Source organism: Sorex araneus, chromosome 2, assembly GCF_027595985.1.
Source record: "Sorex araneus isolate mSorAra2 chromosome 2, mSorAra2.pri, whole genome shotgun sequence".
In the NCBI taxonomy this organism is placed as follows: Eukaryota; Metazoa; Chordata; class Mammalia; order Eulipotyphla; family Soricidae; genus Sorex; species Sorex araneus.
Window position 1 is genome coordinate 211,034,418 of NC_073303.1, and position 19,223 is coordinate 211,053,640.

Here is a 19,223-nt window from a genome sequence, read left to right on the forward strand (position 1 = left end):
GATATTTAACATTCCGAAATGAGTATTAAAAGTTCCCTATAACAATACTTTGTTAATATTCTGTAGTTCATATATTTGTATATATCTATAATTTTGTCTTGGAAAAATTTAAATAAGTATCTGTTGTGTAATTCTTTTTATATTTTTCTATCGGGCTCACACTTTTCAAAATTAAAATTTTATCAAAAAATACAAATAACACAGCTTGGGAATTTACTTTTCCTCTCCTTATCATGGAATATGAAGAACATGAAAACTTAATAAAGAATTCTCAGTATATGTTCTTCAATTAATTTTTTTATTTGCATTAGAGGTAGAAACTTAAACATCACGAATCATAAATCACGAAATCCCATTAATCATAGATTTCTCAAGCGGGCTCAGTAAGCTCTCCATTCATCCTTTCCCTGAGATCTTAGAAGTCTCTCTCTACTCAGCCCTCCCAATGATGTCGCACTGGAGGCTCTTTCAGGGTCAGGAGAATGAGATCCAGCTTGTTACTGGATTTAGCATATGAATACACCATGGGAAGCTTGCAAAGCTGTCCCAGGTGGGCAGGAAACTCTCAGAAGCTTGCTAGTTTCTCCCAGCGGGAGAAGTAGGTTACAAGATATCGCTTCTGGGAGCTTGCTTTTAAGTCTCTGGATGTTGGCCATTGATTACACACAACTGGGTTCCTCTGCCGATACCTTCATGCGTGAGGCCTGTCCGAACGTGTGGAGAGGGGCCTCCAGCATGGCTATAGCTAGGTTCCAGTGGTCTTCAGCTGCCAGGAGCTCTGCTTGGGGTGGGGAGGGAAGCTGGAGCCCATCCCCTCGGAGGGGCCCCAGGGAAGACAGCCAGGCGTACGGGCAAGAGACTCTCTTTTTTGAAGTCAATTAAGAAATGACCATTTTTTCTCAAAAGACTAACACATATATATTGTATTTAGATTCCTAACTTTCTTTGTGTCTTAAATGCAATAATATAAATTTTGGTATTTTAGGGACAAATATGCAAATTGAAACAATGCAATTTGACTTTAAATATGTTGTCTTGAATAAAATTGTCTGATAGGATTAAACAAATCCTATTTCTGGGCCAGAGAGAGAGTATACAAGTTAAGACACTTACTTAATCTCTAATACTGTGTATAATCTTACAACAATGCTGGTCATGACCCCTGGTCACAGAAATAGAATTACTCCCCAAGCACTGCTGCTATGATTCCCCAACCCCTCATACATTTGTAAATTAAATAATTTTATGTTCCCTTTACTATGAGTCCTTTTAACTTTTTCTCATTTGCTATAGAGGTGTTTAAAGCAAAAACTGCTTCCCAATTAGGTTGAAGGTAGATATATGTAATTCAATTCTATGTAGTGATTTGATAAAGTGATTCAATAAAATTCAACTTGAGCATCTCAAGTTCAAGGAAAACTAATGAAAGAATAGGAAAGTCTCATGATTATCTCCCACTAGATAACTGCATCTTTTTTTCTATGTAGATTTACCTGGGATCTAGAGAAATCCATGCCAGGAACCAGTAGGCCTGTGTTTCTCTTGTTTCTTAGTAGCTCTTTTCCATCAAAAATGGCCATATCAAGAAGGATTCTTTATTCTTATTTGTAAATATAATGCCAGAATAATTTTACATGGACTTAAAACTAATAGTTTAAGTATGGAAATCAAGTCAGAACGTGGAACCCATATAACTTGCTTTCATCCTTTCACTGATGCAGTCTCCCAGTTTCTCATTAATCATGATCTTCCTGTGACTTGTTTTCCCCTCTACTACCCACCCAAATTTGAGCCAAATGATGCCCTCTTTGCAATGGGAAAAAAAATAAATCCCAGGGTCCTCTTATTCTGGTGGAAGTGTCTCTTGGTTTATCGTGTTGACTTCAGATTAAGATGATGACTATCCATGCTGCAGAAGGGTGGCTAGATCAAGTGATTCTCAGCCATGCCGGAGAATCATTCATGGAGCATGTGGTTCAGCTTATTGAATAGAATTTGAGATCAATACTTCCTTTTTTTAACGCAGCTATCAGAGATGAGACTAGAATCAAGAGTACAAAGTATACGTCTTGAATCGCTTTTCGATAAATTCAATTTAGGATGTGGTCACTTTTAGAATCAAGTAGAAAGTTTCTTAAAGGTTAAAGCAATAATAAAATCTTTCCACTGATGAGAGCTAACACCTCACTGATGTCCTCAAAGACCTTTACAAGCCTTTCCCTGATTCACTATTGGCTTGTTTCCCAGAAATTTGGAAGATCGATCCATTTTCCTTCCATTTTTGGTTTCCTTTCCCTTGGTAGAATTTTGTTGGCCCTTTGGAGTCAGTATGCAGCAGAAAATATTCAATTATTCTGAATTATGTTGTCCAATTATAAATTAATTACTAATGTTTTGGGGTTCCATCTAGCCACAGCCTTCACATCTAATATCTGCTGCTTTGAAAACAAATCAAGACGTTCTTTTCATATTATTAATTTAATTAATTTTGATTATTTTATTGAAGTAATATTAAGCAATGTCATAGTTTCAGGTATACAGTATTACACACAATAATATGTATATTCATTAAGTTCTCTACTAATAATTCAATTCTATCTTTCACTATGCAATTGAACTTATTTTGCTTGTGTAAGAATTTATGTGTAAGTAAGGGACCGTAAGTAAGAAATGTATATTATGTGGAAGGCTGTAAGAAAACAGCAGAGAAGGCTGTAAGAAAACAACAGATTGACAAGTCATCCCAATCAGTGCATCTGATAGTAGCTGATGAAACAGTAAAAACAATTGCAATGTAAAATAAATCAAATGTCAAGCAAGTGAAAGGAGAGTATATTGGGAAAAGAGAAGACTCTCATCTAAATGATGGACATTAAGTCAAAAAGGCAAATTGACTTGAGGAAAGGTTCCACATGCTAATCCAAGTCTATAGCCAGATAGCTCAGCGGATCCATAATAATGAATAGACAAGAAAAAGATATGATGAGAAGAATAAGACATGCATTAAAGTGAGATTCATAAAGAAGAACCTATGGATTTATAGCTCCAGTGTGGTATTTTGGGTTTTGGGATTTGTTTTTTTGGGTTTTTTGGGCAGAGGAGGTTTGGTATTTGTTAAATGAAGACTTTTTTTTTCTTAAGTCAGTGAAAAAATGTGTGGTTTAATTAAAATAAAAGTTTGGGGCCAGAGAAATAGTACAACAAGGAAGGCTCTAGCACTGTACATCACCAGCTTGGGTTCGAACCCTGACATCACAGATGGTCCTAAGCCCTGTCAGTAATAATTCCTGAGTGCAGAGTCAGAAGGAAGTAAGTGCTGGGTACATATGAGTGTGGTCAAAAATATAATAAATAAATAAATAATTCTTTAAAAACAATGTTTAATAGAAACTTTAGTAGTATATACCCCAAGATTTATTGCGTGTATTATTAAGTTTAATTTCCTCAAATGATCATTATATGGTAGGGTGGCTCTCCATGAAACCGATAATGCACTAGGTTTCTCCAAAGTTATATCTTCCCTATTCATTGGTTTTGCTTGTTTGTTCCATGGAGGTGCTAGAATTGAACCCAGAGCCTTGCTCACATGAAACAAATTCTCTACCACTGAGCAGTGCCCTTAGCCCTCCCCATCTATTTTTTTGCACACCCAACTGAAAGCAATCACCCATTCTTAACTCTTATCTGCATAGGGTGGTGGATGAGAGGGTTCATCAGGGAATTTGTGAGCAGAAGTGAAACTCTGATGGTAGATGTGGTGTTGAAATTATGTATGCATGACCTATCATTAACAACATGGTAATCCCTGGTGTTTCAAAAAAAAAATTAAGAATCCTTTTCATGGCTAAATAATCTTTTTATCTTTAGTCACAGAGATTTGCAAATTTGTCCATAATAGAGTTTTATGCATATAAGTTTCCAAAATCCACTTTGCAACAAAATTATTTTGTTTTTCAAATATGGCTAGAATATTTATATGTTATTATGGTATATAATTTTGTAATATATTATATATGATCTAGTCATAATTTTATATTATTACCTTTAAGATAAATTCAGTTAAAAATTGAATGAACAAGGGATTCTCATACTTTTTTTTTAAAGCCTTGTATATTGATGAATAATATCCAACAATTGCGAGTCCAGCTGGAAAAAATGTTTGAATCCATGGGCGGCAAGGAGGTGGGTATGTTTTAAGATTATTTATTAAGTGTATAATTTGAGATTATTAGTAGTTTATCTTTTTACTATAGAAATTGTCATAGTAATGTTTTTCATGTTTTACAAGTTATCTAAAGAACTAGAAAAATAATTGAAAATTTTGTAACAATTAGAGTAATCATTATCCATAAGTATTAATTTAGGATTGTGTATAAAACATTTTAAGTGTAAATGGGAGGGAGGAGATAGTGCCTTTGCATTACATTTATGTCTTATAATATACACAAATATATGTGCTAATAATAACCTTTACAGTTCCACAGGTCATAGTTATCTTTTAAATGCTACTCTAAAATGTCATCTTTAAACATGATTTGTAGTATTAGTGTATTTTAATGTATGTACCAGTTGTTTATTGTTCATACGTAAAATTCTGTCCAAAATGTATTGTGTTGCTTGTTTCTGTAATGGTCCGTGTCTCTGTCCAACATCTTTGACTTGCAACTCCATGAGCAGAAGAAGGAAGGAGAAAGATTCTTTTATGAGGTTTGTGATAGTAAGCATCATACCCTTTACCTGGCTGTCCCCACCCTAGCGCCCTGCTAACCTAAAGACCATTGCACTTTCTACATATTCTCATTTGCATCTTTGGATTAGGGAAATACTAGCTGTCCGCTTCTTTTCTCTTGGTGGCATAGTATTTCCTGGAACAAAGAAAGATGAGCATGTGGAGAACTGAGGATTGGGGCCAACAGGGAAGATCACGTGGCTGCCCTTAGCCCTCTGCAGCCTTTTCTGAAAAACGACCCCAAGGACAGCTAGACCATGGGGGCATTGCTGTTTAGAATGTTATTCGTTCTTTCATTGATTCATTATTCTTTATTCTGGAAAGCCCACAAGATGCATATAAACCTACGTTAGATTTCAGAGCAAAGATGCCTTTTTGATTTTGAGGGAAGAGGGTGCACACCCTAGCTCTGCTCGGGATTTAGTCCTAGCTCTGTCCTTAGGGGTCACTCCTGGTAAGCTCAGAGGACCATAGGGGCTGCCAAGGATTGAACCTAGGTTGGCCATATGCAATGTAAGCACCTTACCTACCTGTTTCCCCCTTTTTAATGTAATTTAATTTTAATTTTAATTTCTAAATTGTTATGCTTGAAATATGCATTCAATGATACGGTCTTCTCAGAAATTATTTTGCTTTTAATCCTGAAGAGATATTTATCCATTTTTCCTATGACACCTGATTCATAATCCTCAAGCTTCAGTCCTTTGAAATTAAATGTGCTATTTGTCATCCTATGAATAAAAATCATAAGATGAGTTATGAAGGTACAAACCTTGAAAAATGAACTTTTAGAAGCTCTGCTTCCACTACTGTCTCCTCTTAATTTGTGAAAAAAATAACAAGGATCTGTTCTCTGTTAATAGCTGCAGCCTGGTTTGATGGATCAATCTCAATTTTAGAATTCTTTTACCAAATTGGGTGAGCACAAGCAAATGGGAATCATAAATGTATATTACGCTTTTAAATTTTAGTCATGCATTAGATTCTGACTGCAAGTTCACTTACTGGTTTTGGAAAGAATGAAGAAGCTACTGATTTGTGGGTAGGGGGGCGAGGTGTCTATCTCCTTTTATTAAAATTTAAAGACCACAAGTCATTCATGAGTAAAGTTATATATTAAAATATTTTCTACATAAATTACTCTTAGTGTTACTACTATTTTATTATTCCATAGCTGGGCTTTTATGTGCATAATCTATACCTGAATGTTAATGACAAAATTAGAATTATTCTTAAAGGGAACTGTGAGCCAAGTCACCTCGACCAAAATATTGTACCAAGGCATGCTCACTAATCATAAATAGACTCCTTAATTTAAATAAAATAGCCAAATCCAAATGTGCAGTCTTCATATAAATTTAGTCTCTATGTCTCTATGATTGAGACATAGAACTTTTCCTACCTGAAAACATTTTGATGAGAAAGAATGAGCTTTCAAAACTCCTGCTATGTCAATTGTTAAATGTCTCGTAGATAACTTACAGAGAAAAATTCAATTAAGCATGACATTAATGTCTAGCTCCGAAGTATGTAATTTATTAGCAGGACAGCATTGACACCAGTTCCTTCCTTTACTGACATTTTAATATTCTCAGCCTTCCCTCTTTTTGCCCTCTTCTGTGATCTATCCTCTTCCTTTTCCATGTAAATTTTTATCTCTATTTTTTTTCTATTTTCATCTTTTGTTATTTGTCAAGGAGAAGGTTTTTAAGATAGTCAAATCTAGCAATGGGATTGGTGAAGTGTCAGGAGGAGGAAGCAATATTTGAACTCAAGTTTGAGTGTAACACGCAGGCTCCTAGACACAAATCAGCTTCATTAATATAGAATAATATTGAAGTTGCTACATGAAGCTTATGTGGACATCAGACTCTCAAAGCAACAAGCGGAATCCTTTCTATTCCATTATCTACATATAGAATTAAGGGCTTCTTTTTAAATTAAAAATTTTATAAAGATGATGATGTTTTTATGAGAATTACAAAATTCCCCCACTTGATTTGAAAAATATGTATAGCTCTTCATATGGGCCTATTTAAGTAGCTTTTATAGGTAATATGCTGTGTACTGATGTCAATTATCAGGGATTTTTTTTCTCACAATAGATATAGTTATAAAACGTTTGTATTGCTAAGAGAAGCTCTCCAGTTTACATTTCATTTTTCCTTTTAGGAGTCAGTTATTATATTGTCTCCCCCCATCTGTACTAGGATTCTATAAAATTGACTTAACAAATGATTGCTTATGCATTTGCTCAAAATAGTTTGTACCGCCTTGTTTTTATTAGTTGGCTTCTGACCTCGGGGCTGCTTGCTTTGAAAGTGCTGCAAACTTTTGGTTGTTTGCAGACCTGATTGCATGCTTGCTGCAACTGGCGTCTACCACTTACCCTGGTTACTCTTGGACCAGCGGATCTTTACAGGATCAGTCGCTTCTTTCATTGAATGCAGAAAGAATTTTTGATCCTTGATTTTTGGTAGAAAAATCCAGTGGTGAGACCATTGTCTAATATTATAACAATTTGGGGATAGTGGTGCTATGGCATGGTTTCAAAGATACCTCTTGAGTCACTTTTAACAGCCCCTTAGAAAATACCCTGAACACCATGATGAATTCTTTTGTGTCTATTAAAAAATTATCAAAGGAGGAATATAAACTGGTAAACTACTTCTCCTGTCAAATGACTTTCCAACATGTTTTCTGGCATACAAATCAAAATCTTTGTCAGATCCTCTCTGATTATTCTTCAGGACACTTCTTAGTCACAGATACTATGAAGAAAAAGCTCTATTTATGTATGAGTCCTGAAATCTATATCTAAAAATATATCCCAGTTGTTTTTATGTACCTACTACTTTGGTAACCATTATACCAAAACAGATAAAATCATCAAGCAGTAGCTTAGATTGGTTGACTGGTGGCTTAGATACAAAGCAATCCCTAGTCTAAATTGTTTGTCCCTTTATGACACAAAACAGCAAAAAAAGATTATAAGAATGAGTTATTAATGTCAATTTACTGGGAAAATATAATAGTTTATTGGGGTTATTTTTGCTAGTGAGTCAAATAACTCAAAAGTTAAATATATTTGGGGTATTGTTATTTTAATAACTTAATCATTTCATGGGTCTACTCAGTGATCATGAATTAAAAGAAAATACTGGTCTGTAATCATCTTCACAAAAACACATGACAATAGTGTACACAATGTTTAGTAGTCTTTTTCTAAAATTTATGATCTAATGCATACAAATAAAATCGGATAATCGAAACTTAACTGGAACAAGTAATAAGGTACTTGGTATAAAATCTATAACACTTACACTAACTTACTTAGAAGAATTATTATGACTGCTGTATAAGCAGAATGTGCCCTACTCCTTCATAATCTAATATGGGTACACTCTTCTTAAATGCAGAATGCATCATTATTTACAGGTCTGTTAACCTATTGATAGGTATCCAAATGTTAGAAATTAGGTCCTATTAAGATATTTGGAAAAAAGTCATGGAGGGGACTTGTTTGCTTACCTAAATTTTCTTTGCTGACCAAAAAGCAATAATTTATATCTCGAAAGGAATAAAATCTTTTGATTCATTTAGCTCATTGTCATAAACTTTTTTTGAACAGAGTTAAGGAATTTGGAACACAGCTCTACCTAGTTTTAAAGTGTTTTATTTTATTTTCATATACTTTTATGAATAACTTAATGATTTTTGTCCTAATGGTGCCTATCTATATCATGTAATCCTAATGATTAATTTTGTGTTAATTAGAAAATGCATCTGACTGCCCAGAAATGTAGTATGTTTTTAGTTGATTCATTTTCTTGAAAAATTCATTAGTTGATGGGTTAAGTCTTTCGCTAAGAACTTCCTATAACAGAGGGTAGAAATTACCTTCTTTTTTATTTCACTTTCCTCTCAGCTTTATACTTTTGGGCAATATGAGCCTGAAGATCCCTCATCTAAAATAAGTAACATTCCATGCCCGTGGTTCTTGCTCTTTAGCATGCCTCAGAACTGCTTGGAGAGTTTATTAAAATGCATATTTCTGAACTCCATCCCTGGACTATTTAATTCAGTAGGTCCGGGGTGGTGCCCAATGATTTGCTTTTTTTTTCTGTTTGGGTCACCCCTGGTGATGCACAGGGGTTACTCCTGGCTCTGCACTCAGGAATTACTCCTGGCGGTTCTCAGGGATGCTGGGAATTGAACCTTGGTTGGCCACGTGCAAAGCAAATGCCCTACCCGCTGTGCTATCGCTCCAGCCCCGATTTGCATTTTTAACAAATTACCAGGTGATTCTAATAAATCAATCACACTTTGAAAATAAGTGTTTTTCACTTTTTGAGCTTTTTTGGTTTTTATTATTATTATTATTATTATTATTTTGCTTTTTGGGTCACACTCGCTGGTGCACAGGGTTCACTCCTGGCTCTGCACTCAGGAATTCCCCTGGCGGTGCTCAGGAGACCATACAGGATGCTGGGCATCGAACCCAAGTCGGCCGCATGCAAGGCAAACGCCCTACCCGCTGTGCTATCGCTCCAGCCCCAGATGTTTTGAACTTTTTGTAGTGAATAAAGACTCTCAGAGTATCCCATTGTCTTACCTAACCAACATTCTTATTTTGGTTTTGGTTTGATTTGGATTTACGGGGCCACACACCAAGGTGCTCAGGGCTTATTCCTGGTTCTTCTGTGCTCAGGGAACATTCCTGGCAAACTTGGGGTCGACAGGAAATGCTGGGGATCTAAGTCAAGTTAGCCACATGCATGGCATTTGCCTTATCCACTGTACTGTCTCTCTGGTCCCTCTGACCAACCTACTGAATGGATTTTGGATCCATTTGAATCCTCTGAATGCATAGGATTCACAGAATGAATGAATCTTGAAACTGCAAAAGTATGGATTACAGAATGTAAACTTTGTTATTAAAAAAAACACTAATGGACCAAAAGCTATATGACCAATTTTGAGTCATACACAAACTCAGTACTTTTAAAATATTCTCAACATTATGCTTACATTTTACTTATACATATTATAAAGAGGTTTAATACTTGTGAAGAAGCAACACTTCATATTCAACTTTCTGTCTCACCGTTTCTCCTTGATGTGACTAAAAATTTATAATCCATTAGTTGATACTATAATATAAATCAACCTGTTGCTAATTTTTAGCAATAGATAAATTTTTAGCAATAAATAAATATATTTTTTCAGCAATTACAATAGCAGTCAGCTATCTATTATCTCATGACATTCAACAGATTCAACATGACAAACTTTGTTATAAGCCATTAGATAACTGTCAATTTATATTTTTCTTTTGATTTTCCAAAACAATTTGCAAAACTTTTCCCTGTAAATGTATTACTGCTATTCACTAATATTTACTCTGTGAGGGAGTGAAAACTGTGTAAAAAAAAATAAAACTTCAAACAAAATAAGTCCAAACACTTATTGTTGTTTGTTTGTTTGGGGCCATACACGTTTCTCAGGAGTTATTCCTTGCTCTACACTCAGGAATTATTCCTGGTGGTACTCAGGTACCATTTGGGATACCAGGAATCAACCCAGGTTGGCTTAGTACAATGTGTTCTACCTGTTGTACTATCTCTGCAGCCCCTAGAAATAAAACTTTTCTTAATTTTTTTAACCTCCTGACACTTACATAGAGTAAGACTTTGTAAAACAATTTGCACAAGATACCATTTGACATTATTAAAGGAAATAATTGGAAGCCAAAGGTTCCATGTCCTGCCCAGACCCATCACTTTAAGTGTCTTTCCGTCATGGGCCCTCCTGAAAAAACTGAAGTTAGAGCACACTGAAGAGGAAGGCAGAATTTACTTTTCATTAATATATTAGCAAACATTTATTTTGTGATCAGATTTTATACATTGTAAATTGCATTAGACATCAGCATTACAATTTTAAGATCCGAACCATAATAAAAGGACAGTGGAAGATGGTGATGGTGGTGGGGTATAGTAACTTGGTACATCAATAATATAAAGTATAAAACTATGGTAATCAGGGGCTGGAGCGATAGCACAGCGGATAGGGTGTTTGCCTTGCACATGGCCGACCGGGTTCAATTCCCAGCATCCCATATGGTCCCCTGAGCACCGCCAGGAGTAATTCCTGAGTACAGAGCCAGGAGTAACACCTGTGCGTAGCCGGGTGTGACCCAAAATAAAATAAAATAAAATATATAAAACTATGGTAATTATACTACCAAAGCCATAATAACTTTTAATTAACTAGAATTACTATAACAAACAACACTACCAACAACTGAAAAGAATTCAGAGTTTATTAAGAAAGTAAGAACAACTAATGAGACAAGATTTGGAGAACACAGTCCCCCAAGTTTATAAACTTAAAAATATTCTTCAAATGAAAGTTGTACTTGTTATACTTTATCCAACAACAATTCAAAGAATTAACCCAAACCTCTTTGTATTTTATAAGTAAGCATCAAAATTTGTTTGACCTTCTAAAATCAACTGGTTATTTTTAGTTTCTCAACGGTGTCTAATGAGCAGAATTGCATGTCTGAAACCCTGGCCTTTCTCTTGGCAGGATGCAGATGCATATATTTTCTTTCTCCTCCTTATCATTTCTGCAATTAGATTTAGCAAATTGAATTTAATAGAAGATTAAGAGAATAACAAGGGCCAGAGGGCAAATTACACTGAGGCAGCCTAATAGATATTATTAAAAATCTCACACTACTTTAACCAAATGTTTGGTTAACTGCTTGTAAAATGAAGAAAAGAAGCGATGAGAAAAGAAGCGATGAGAAAGGTTCTCAATTCACGATACTTAATTCAGAGATATAATGAATAGGGTCACATTGTGCACAAGTTTCTTGCCTGGCAAGTTACAATAGTTGAGTTTTTAACAGACATTTTTTCAGGACATAATTTGTTAAAAGAACAGAGTTTCTTACAAAACTTCTTTTGGAGGGGGGAAGTTTAGGCCACACTCATGGTAATACTGGGTGACACTTGGTGTATTTGGGATTGACTGGGATTGCCATTGTGCAAAGCTACTGCCCTGATTTTACTTAGTTTTCAAAAAGGAATAACTGAACTTCCATAAAAGCCATCATCTCCACTTCTTGGCATCTTCCTGAAAAGGTCCAAAAAGACATTTGTCAACTGGAGAGGGGGTGGGGAGGAGCTCAGTGGGCAAAGCAGTTTCCTTGCGTGAAGCAAACCCGGGTTCAATTCCCAGCACTCCCTATGGTCTCCTAAGTCCCACCAGGAGTGATCCCTGAGCACAGAGCCAGAAGTCATCCCTGAGCACTTCCCAGCCTGGCATGAAAAAATAAAAAAGACTAGAATGAAAGAAAATAAAAGACATTGACTTCTATACTTATTGTGGCATTATTCCCAATAACCCAGATCTAAAAACAATCCAAATGTCTTAAGAACATATGTCTGGGTAAAGAAACTGTGCGATATATATATACACAATGGCTATAAGAAAAAAATGGAATAATTCAATTTTTCACTAAAGTGTTGGAAGTGGAGGGCACATTCAGAGAAATCAGCAAGGAGAAGGACAGATAGAGCCTCATGTGTAGGATATTTAAAAAAAAAAAAAAAAAAAACCTGGGAATAACAAGTGGCCAGGCAAGAGTATGTGAGAATTGGTTTACAGAACTGTGATTACCAATGACAGGGACTAGAAAATGGTTTGGAGGGGACCTAGAGATAATGATGGGTGGAATTGGACACTCTGGTGGAGGATATGATCTTGGAATGTTGTATGCATAACACCATAGGATTAATAGTAATCACAGTGTTTTAAGACTATTTAAAATTATCCCTTTTGACAAATAGTTTGCCAAAATACAACAAATAGGATAAAGCTTCCTAAAATCCAAAAATTTGCTCAGTCTAACTTTAGTCACATAATATCTTCCAAGTGATCGATGCATTTATTTGTATTGATTGAACACAAATATTTTTTTTTTTGTGATGTCAACTCCTCTTAGTTTCAGAACTAAACTCTCCGAAAGTTGACTTTGTGACTCTGAAGGAGGCATATTGATACTTTGGTGGTTATGGTGGTATAGTCACATTCATCTTGAGAAGGTGTGAAATTATGCCCTCTTTTTATAGTGACTTACTAAAGTTACGTCAGTAAAAATTCATATTACCTAAATGTTAGCAATAGGATTCAATGGACAAATTAAAACAAAGAGATAGAGTATAAAATAGCGAGTCAGCAAATTGGCTCCTAGGCCACTGGCTTTGCAAGACTCACTTCTCAGCACCACCATAAAATAAACACTGGATCATCAGAAGGCTCATGAAGGCAGATATGGAGGAGGTAAAAGTAAGAAAAGAAATATAACAAATGCAATGTGTGATTCTGAATGAGTACCCTATCAGATAATGGATATCATGGAGGCAATTGGTAAAATTCTGAATAGATCTAAAGTTTCATAATAGTATATCAACATTTATTTTCTGAACAAGTTTAGTTTTCTGATAAAGTTATATTAAAATGATTATAAAATTATGAGGCTACTCTCCTCTGGCTTTTGGCATTTATATAAGGAGCACTATGGTACCAGAAAACAAAGGTGTGTCTTATAAAAACAGCCATCAAATATAGGTTCCCTTTTTACCAGAAATTTGCTCAGTAGCCAAACTCGAAGACATAAATATTTAAATACTTAGAGAAAAATTAAAATAAACTGGGAAACTCTGAATCTTGAACTTTTGCAAATTGACATTCAAAAATAGAGGAGCCAAGCCTATAGGTTCAGAGAATCATAATAAAGTTTTAAATTATTTCATGATTCTGTGACTGCTAATTCTATCATTAGAAAAATATAAAAATACTTTTAGAATAGAAATAATTTGATATTCCAGGAGTATTTTGTTGTTGTTATTTTAGTGGTCTCCCAAACAGTGCTCAGGGGAGCCAGAGACCCCAATGGCGATACTTGGCCAACTGAGTCATTGGTTCACTCAAGCATCCAAGGATGGGATGCTGCCTGAGCCCTAAGGTACTATGGACACTCGGGGCAAGTTCAGCGGACCTGGATGTCTCCAGAGCCACATTGACACACTCAGGAGTCTACAGCGCTGCACCCAGGGATGCTCAGGGTACCACATGGTGCTGGAAATTAAACACAACTTGGAGGTGTCCGAGACATGAGCCCTAGTCACTAACTGGCCCTTTGATCATTTTTAGAAGATTATTTTTATTTTAAAATTTATCATAGGCCTTGTTATTTACTGGATATAAAAGATTGAAATGTATCTAAGTAATACATAACATGCTATATCCTCTTTGTTATAAATATATGTTCTGGAAGTTATTTTATCATGCCTTGCAAATTCGTTGCCGTGACCAACGAAGGCCCTGCTACCCAGCTCTTCTTTGTATGCTCGCTATGCATTGCATTCATTTTACTTATCTGTACTTAAAAAACCTTTTCAATTTATTGAGAATGTCCTAATTGCCACATTTGATTTCTGAGATGAAAAGGAAATGAAGGAAAAGTAGATGTATGTGTTACATTGGTTGATGTTTATATTATACCATGAGAAATGTTTGAGAAATCAACAGCACCAAGTTTTCTCAAAATACCAAAATAGTATTATTTATGGTCTCTATGCAGCTGGATCCTGAAGCTAGTACTATTCTAAAAGAACTTCAAGTTAAACTCAGTGGAGTTCTGGATGAACTCAGCATTACTTATGGTGAAAGGTAAGTGTTCTAAGTAATTATTATGGAGACATATTGGGTCTTAGTAGCAAATATGTCTTCAGTGCTCTCTTTTCTCTGACTTTCAAATACATTTGACTGCAAGACTTAATCATTTCCTCTCAGTAATATTCCAGGACAATATATCCAAAGTAATGTCTTGCTACAATCTTCCCAGACTTCATTTCCTTCATCTCTGCCATAGCTCTTAGTGACCTGCATTCATGACTTTACTTTTATTTACTAAAAACTTCTTAAAAGCAGAAACCACATTTCATTCATATTTTCATTTCTTGTTATTATAGTATCATGTGCATATTGAAAGAAAGAAATGATAAAAGAAAGGATGAAAAGTCTTTTTGAGAAATACTTATTGAATCACTATGAGATACAGTTACAAAGATTTCATGATTAAGTTTCTGTCATACAATGTTCCAACACCCATCACTCCACCAGTGCACATTTTCCACCACCAATGTTACCAGTATTTTTCTCGCTATTCCCACCTTATCCCACCCCCTTCATCTGTGGCAGACACCATCCTTCTTACTCTCTCTCTACTTCAAGGCATTATGGTTTGCAATACAGATACTGAGAGGGCATCATGTTTGGTTCTTAGTCTACTTTCAGCACACATCTCCCATCCCAAGTGATCCTTCCAACCATCATTTACTTAGCGGTCCCTTCTCCATCCCAACTTCCTTTTCCCCCAACACATGAGGCAGGCTTCCAAACCACAGAGCGATCCTCCTGGCCCTTGTCTCTACTATCATTAGGTATTAGACTCATATTATGTTATTTTATATTCCACAAATGAGTGCAGTCATTTTATGTCTGTCCTCTCTCTCTCTCTCTCTCTCTCTCTCTGACTAATTTCACTTAGCATGATACTCTCCATGTCGATCCACTTATATGCAAACTTTATGATTTCACCTTTTCTAACAGCTGCATAGTATTCTATTATGTAGATGTACCAAAGCTTCTTTAACCAGTCATCTGTTCTCGGGCACTCGGGTTGTTTCCAGATTCTGGCTAATGTGAATAGTGCTGCAATAAACATACAAGTACAGATGTTATTTATACTGTGCTTTTTTGCATTCCCTGGATATATTCCCAGAAGTGATATTGCTGGGTCATCTGGGAGCTCATTTTTTGAGGAAAAATTTCTAATTTTTTGAGGAATTTCCATATTTTTTCCAAAAAGGTGGACCAGTCGGCATTCTCACTAACAATGAATGAGAGTCCTTTTATCCCCTCATTCACGCCAGCACTGGTTGTTCTTGTGATTCTTGATGTGTACCATTTTCTGTGGTGAGAGATGACACCTCATTGTTATTTTGATTTGCATCTCCCTGATGATTAAGGATGTAGAGCATGTGTACCTTTCATGTTTTGGCAATCTTTATTTCTTTTTTGAGGAAATTTCTGTTCATTTCTTCTCCCCATTTTTTGATGGGGCTGGATATTTTTTTCTTGTAAAGTTCTACCAGTGTCTTGTATATCCCAGATATTAAGCCCCTATCTAATGGACAATGGGTAAATAATTTTTCTCATTCTGTGGGGTCTCTCTGTACTTTGGTCACTGCTTCTTTTGAGATGCAACAGCTTCTTAGTTTAATATAGTCCCATTTGTTTATATTTGTTTCCACTTGCTTGGTCTGTGGTGTTTCATCCTTGAAGGTGTCTTTAGCTTAAATGTCATGAAGGGTTCTGTCTACATTTTCCTCCATGTACCTTATGGATTCAGGCCTGATATTGAGGTCTTTCATTCATTTTGATCTGACTTTGTGCTTGTAATTAGACAGAGGTCAGAGTTCTTTTTTTTTTTTTCATTTAGCTGTCCAGTTTTCCCAGTACCATTTGTTGAAGAGTCTTTAATTACTCCACTTCACATTTATTGATCCTTTATCAAATATTAAGTGATCATATGATTAAGAGTCTGTCAGAATATTCTGCTCTGCTCCATTGGTCTGTGAGTCTATTCAAATACCATGCTGTTTAAATTACCACTGCTTTGTAGTGCAGTTTGATGTTGGAGAAAGTGATGCCACCCATTTTCTTTTTCCCAAGGATTCCTTTAGCTATTACTGGGGGTTTATTGCTCCATATGTATGTTAGGAGTGTTTTGTCAATTTCTTTGAAAAATGTCATGGGTATCCTTATAGGGACTGCCTTGAATCTGTATGCTTTGGAGATTTTGGCCATTTTGACAATGTCAATCCTCCTTACCCAGGAGCAAATGGATATGTCTCCATTTCCTAGTGTCTTCTTTTATTTCTTGAGGTAGTGTTTTGTAGTTTTGTTTGTATAGGTCCTTCACCTCTTTAGTTAAGTTGATTCCAAGATCCTTGATTTTCTGAGACACTATTGTGAACAGGATTTTTTTAATATCTCTTTCCTCTCTTTCGTTATTTGTATATAGGAAAACTATTGATTTTTGGGTATTGATTTTGTAACCTGCCATTTTACTATACAAACCTATTTTTTCTAGGAGTTTTTCTGTAGAGTCATTAGGATTTTCTAAGTATAGTACCATGTCATCTGCAAATAGTTATAGTTTAATTTCTTCCTTTCCTATCTGGATTCCCTTGATATCTTTTTCTTGCATAATTTCTATGGCAAGTACTTCCAGTATTATATAGAATAGAAGTGGTGAAAGTACAAGTGGCAACCTTGTCTTGTTCCTGATTTTAGAGGGAAGGCTCTTAATTTTTCCCCATTGAGAATAATGCTTGCTGTGGGTTTGTGGTAGATGACTTTGACTATATTGAGCAAAGTTCCTTTGACTCCCATTTTGCTGAGAGCTTTTATCACAAATGTGTGTTGGATCTTTTCAAATGCCTTCTCTGCATCTATTGATATCATCATATGGTTTTTATATTTCCTTTAATTGATATAGTGTATTATGTTGATTGACTTGTGAGTGTTGTACCATCCTTGCATCCCAGGATGAATCAACAAAATACTAGCAAATAGAATCCAACAACTCATCAAAAAGATCATACACCATGACCAAGTAGGATTCATCCTGAGATGCAAGAGTCTTGTCTTAAGGTAGCCTGATTAGTTGCTCTTGTAACCATGGTTTTTAGTTTATGAAGTTTTAGTTTATAACATAGTATAATGACGTTCCTGAGTTGCTGTTTGTCTGTGAAGCTGTGTGTTGTTCCTTCCGATATGAATGAGAGTCTAGCTAGATAAAGTATTCTTGGTGAGGCGGTTATTTCATTGAGTTTTTTCACTATATCCCACCACTGTCTTTGAGCTCTGAAGGTTTCATCAGATAAGTCAGCTGGAAATCTTAAGGATGCTCCTTTATAAACAATTTCTTTCTTTGATCTTGCTGCTTTCAGAATTTTACCTCTGTCTATGGATTTTATCATTCTGATAAGGATGGATCTTGGAGTCTTTTTATTGGGATTTCTCTTAGCTGGTACCCTTCAGGCCTCCTGAATCTGGCCGCATGTGCCCTTCAGCTCTGAAGATGGCTCAGCAACTAAGTCTTTGAGAGTTTCTTCTTCATCCAGGTTTTCTTCCTGTCCCTCTGAGACTCCGGTGATTCTTATGTTGTTCCTCTTGGCTTCATCCTATTTATCTCTTCATATCTGTTAGTTTATTTTGAGTCTCCTTTCCATTTTCTGCTGTTGTCTGGAGATTTTCTGCACCTCATCTTGGAGCTCACCGATCCTGTCCTCAGCAGCTGTTACTATGCTGCTCAGGCCTTCCACTGAGTTGTTGTTTTTTTTTTTATTTCACCTATCAAGTCTTTTAGGTCTGTCATTTCTGCTTGCATTTTCATTTGCATTTTCCTCATTTCTGCACTCATATCTTCTTGTGTTTTATCAGTAGTGTGTTCCATTGCTTCTTTGAGCTCCTTATACATCCTTAAAAGCTTCATTCTAAGTTCCTTATCTGAGTCATTATATAGCTCATTATTACTACAGTAGCAACTTCACGGACTAAGCCTTGTGAGTTTCTGTGTTATTTTACCACTGTGACTTTTGCGTTTTGTAATTTTGTGGTGTGTGTTCGTGTATGTTTTGTCCCCTGCAGTGGGGCTGTCTTTGAGTGTTACTGTGGGTTACTTATGGGTAATGAAATATGAGGTATGGGTCAACTATACCTCAAATGTAGGATGTAGATGAAATACTTCTTCATGCAGATGCTACAGCATCTTCGTGGTTTTGTAGTTAGATATTTTAAAGGTATGCCATGAGGGGTAGAAATGGGGGCGACACTGGGGGTCCACACATCAGGTTTGAGAAGTTAGATCAGCACATTGGGGTCGACAGCTGGCAGGGGAGGGCAGTGCCCAGGCGGATGACAGTCTTTTCATACATAAGAAGTATATCCATATCTTACATTCAGTGCTGTTGTACTCCCAAGTAACTGATCTCCAGCTTCATAACTGAATTGCTAGTATTCCAAGTGTTATACTTCAGAATTTGAATGCAAACCTCTCATAAGAAACTGTTGATATATCTGTGTTTTGTTTCCTTTTTAAAAATTAATTTGTGGGGCCAGAGTGATAGTACACTAGGTAGGACATTTGCCTTGCACATGGCTGGCCTGGTTTCAATCTCCGTTCCATACGGTTCCCCAGAACCACCAAGAGTAGTTCCTAAATGCAGAGCTAGAAGTGACTCCTGAGCATCACGTCACCCATTCCCAGTTAATTTGCTGCTTTTGATGCAGTTCTAAAGAGAAAAATTTATCCCAGTCAAATTTCATTTTTCATTTACAAGACAAG

The 19,223-nt window shown here is 35.9% G+C and overlaps 1 protein-coding gene across 1 annotated transcript in view; it reads left to right on the forward strand.

Annotated features, from left to right (window-relative positions):
* Positions 1–19,223, forward strand: part of UNC13C (unc-13 homolog C) — a 473,794-nt gene that overhangs the window by 366,596 nt on the left and 87,975 nt on the right. Inside the window, exons 23-24 of the mRNA XM_055126062.1 lie at positions 4,105–4,182; positions 14,388–14,476. Coding sequence (XP_054982037.1) covers positions 4,105–4,182; positions 14,388–14,476 — 167 coding nt within the window. The remainder of the gene's footprint in view (positions 1–4,104; positions 4,183–14,387; positions 14,477–19,223) is intronic.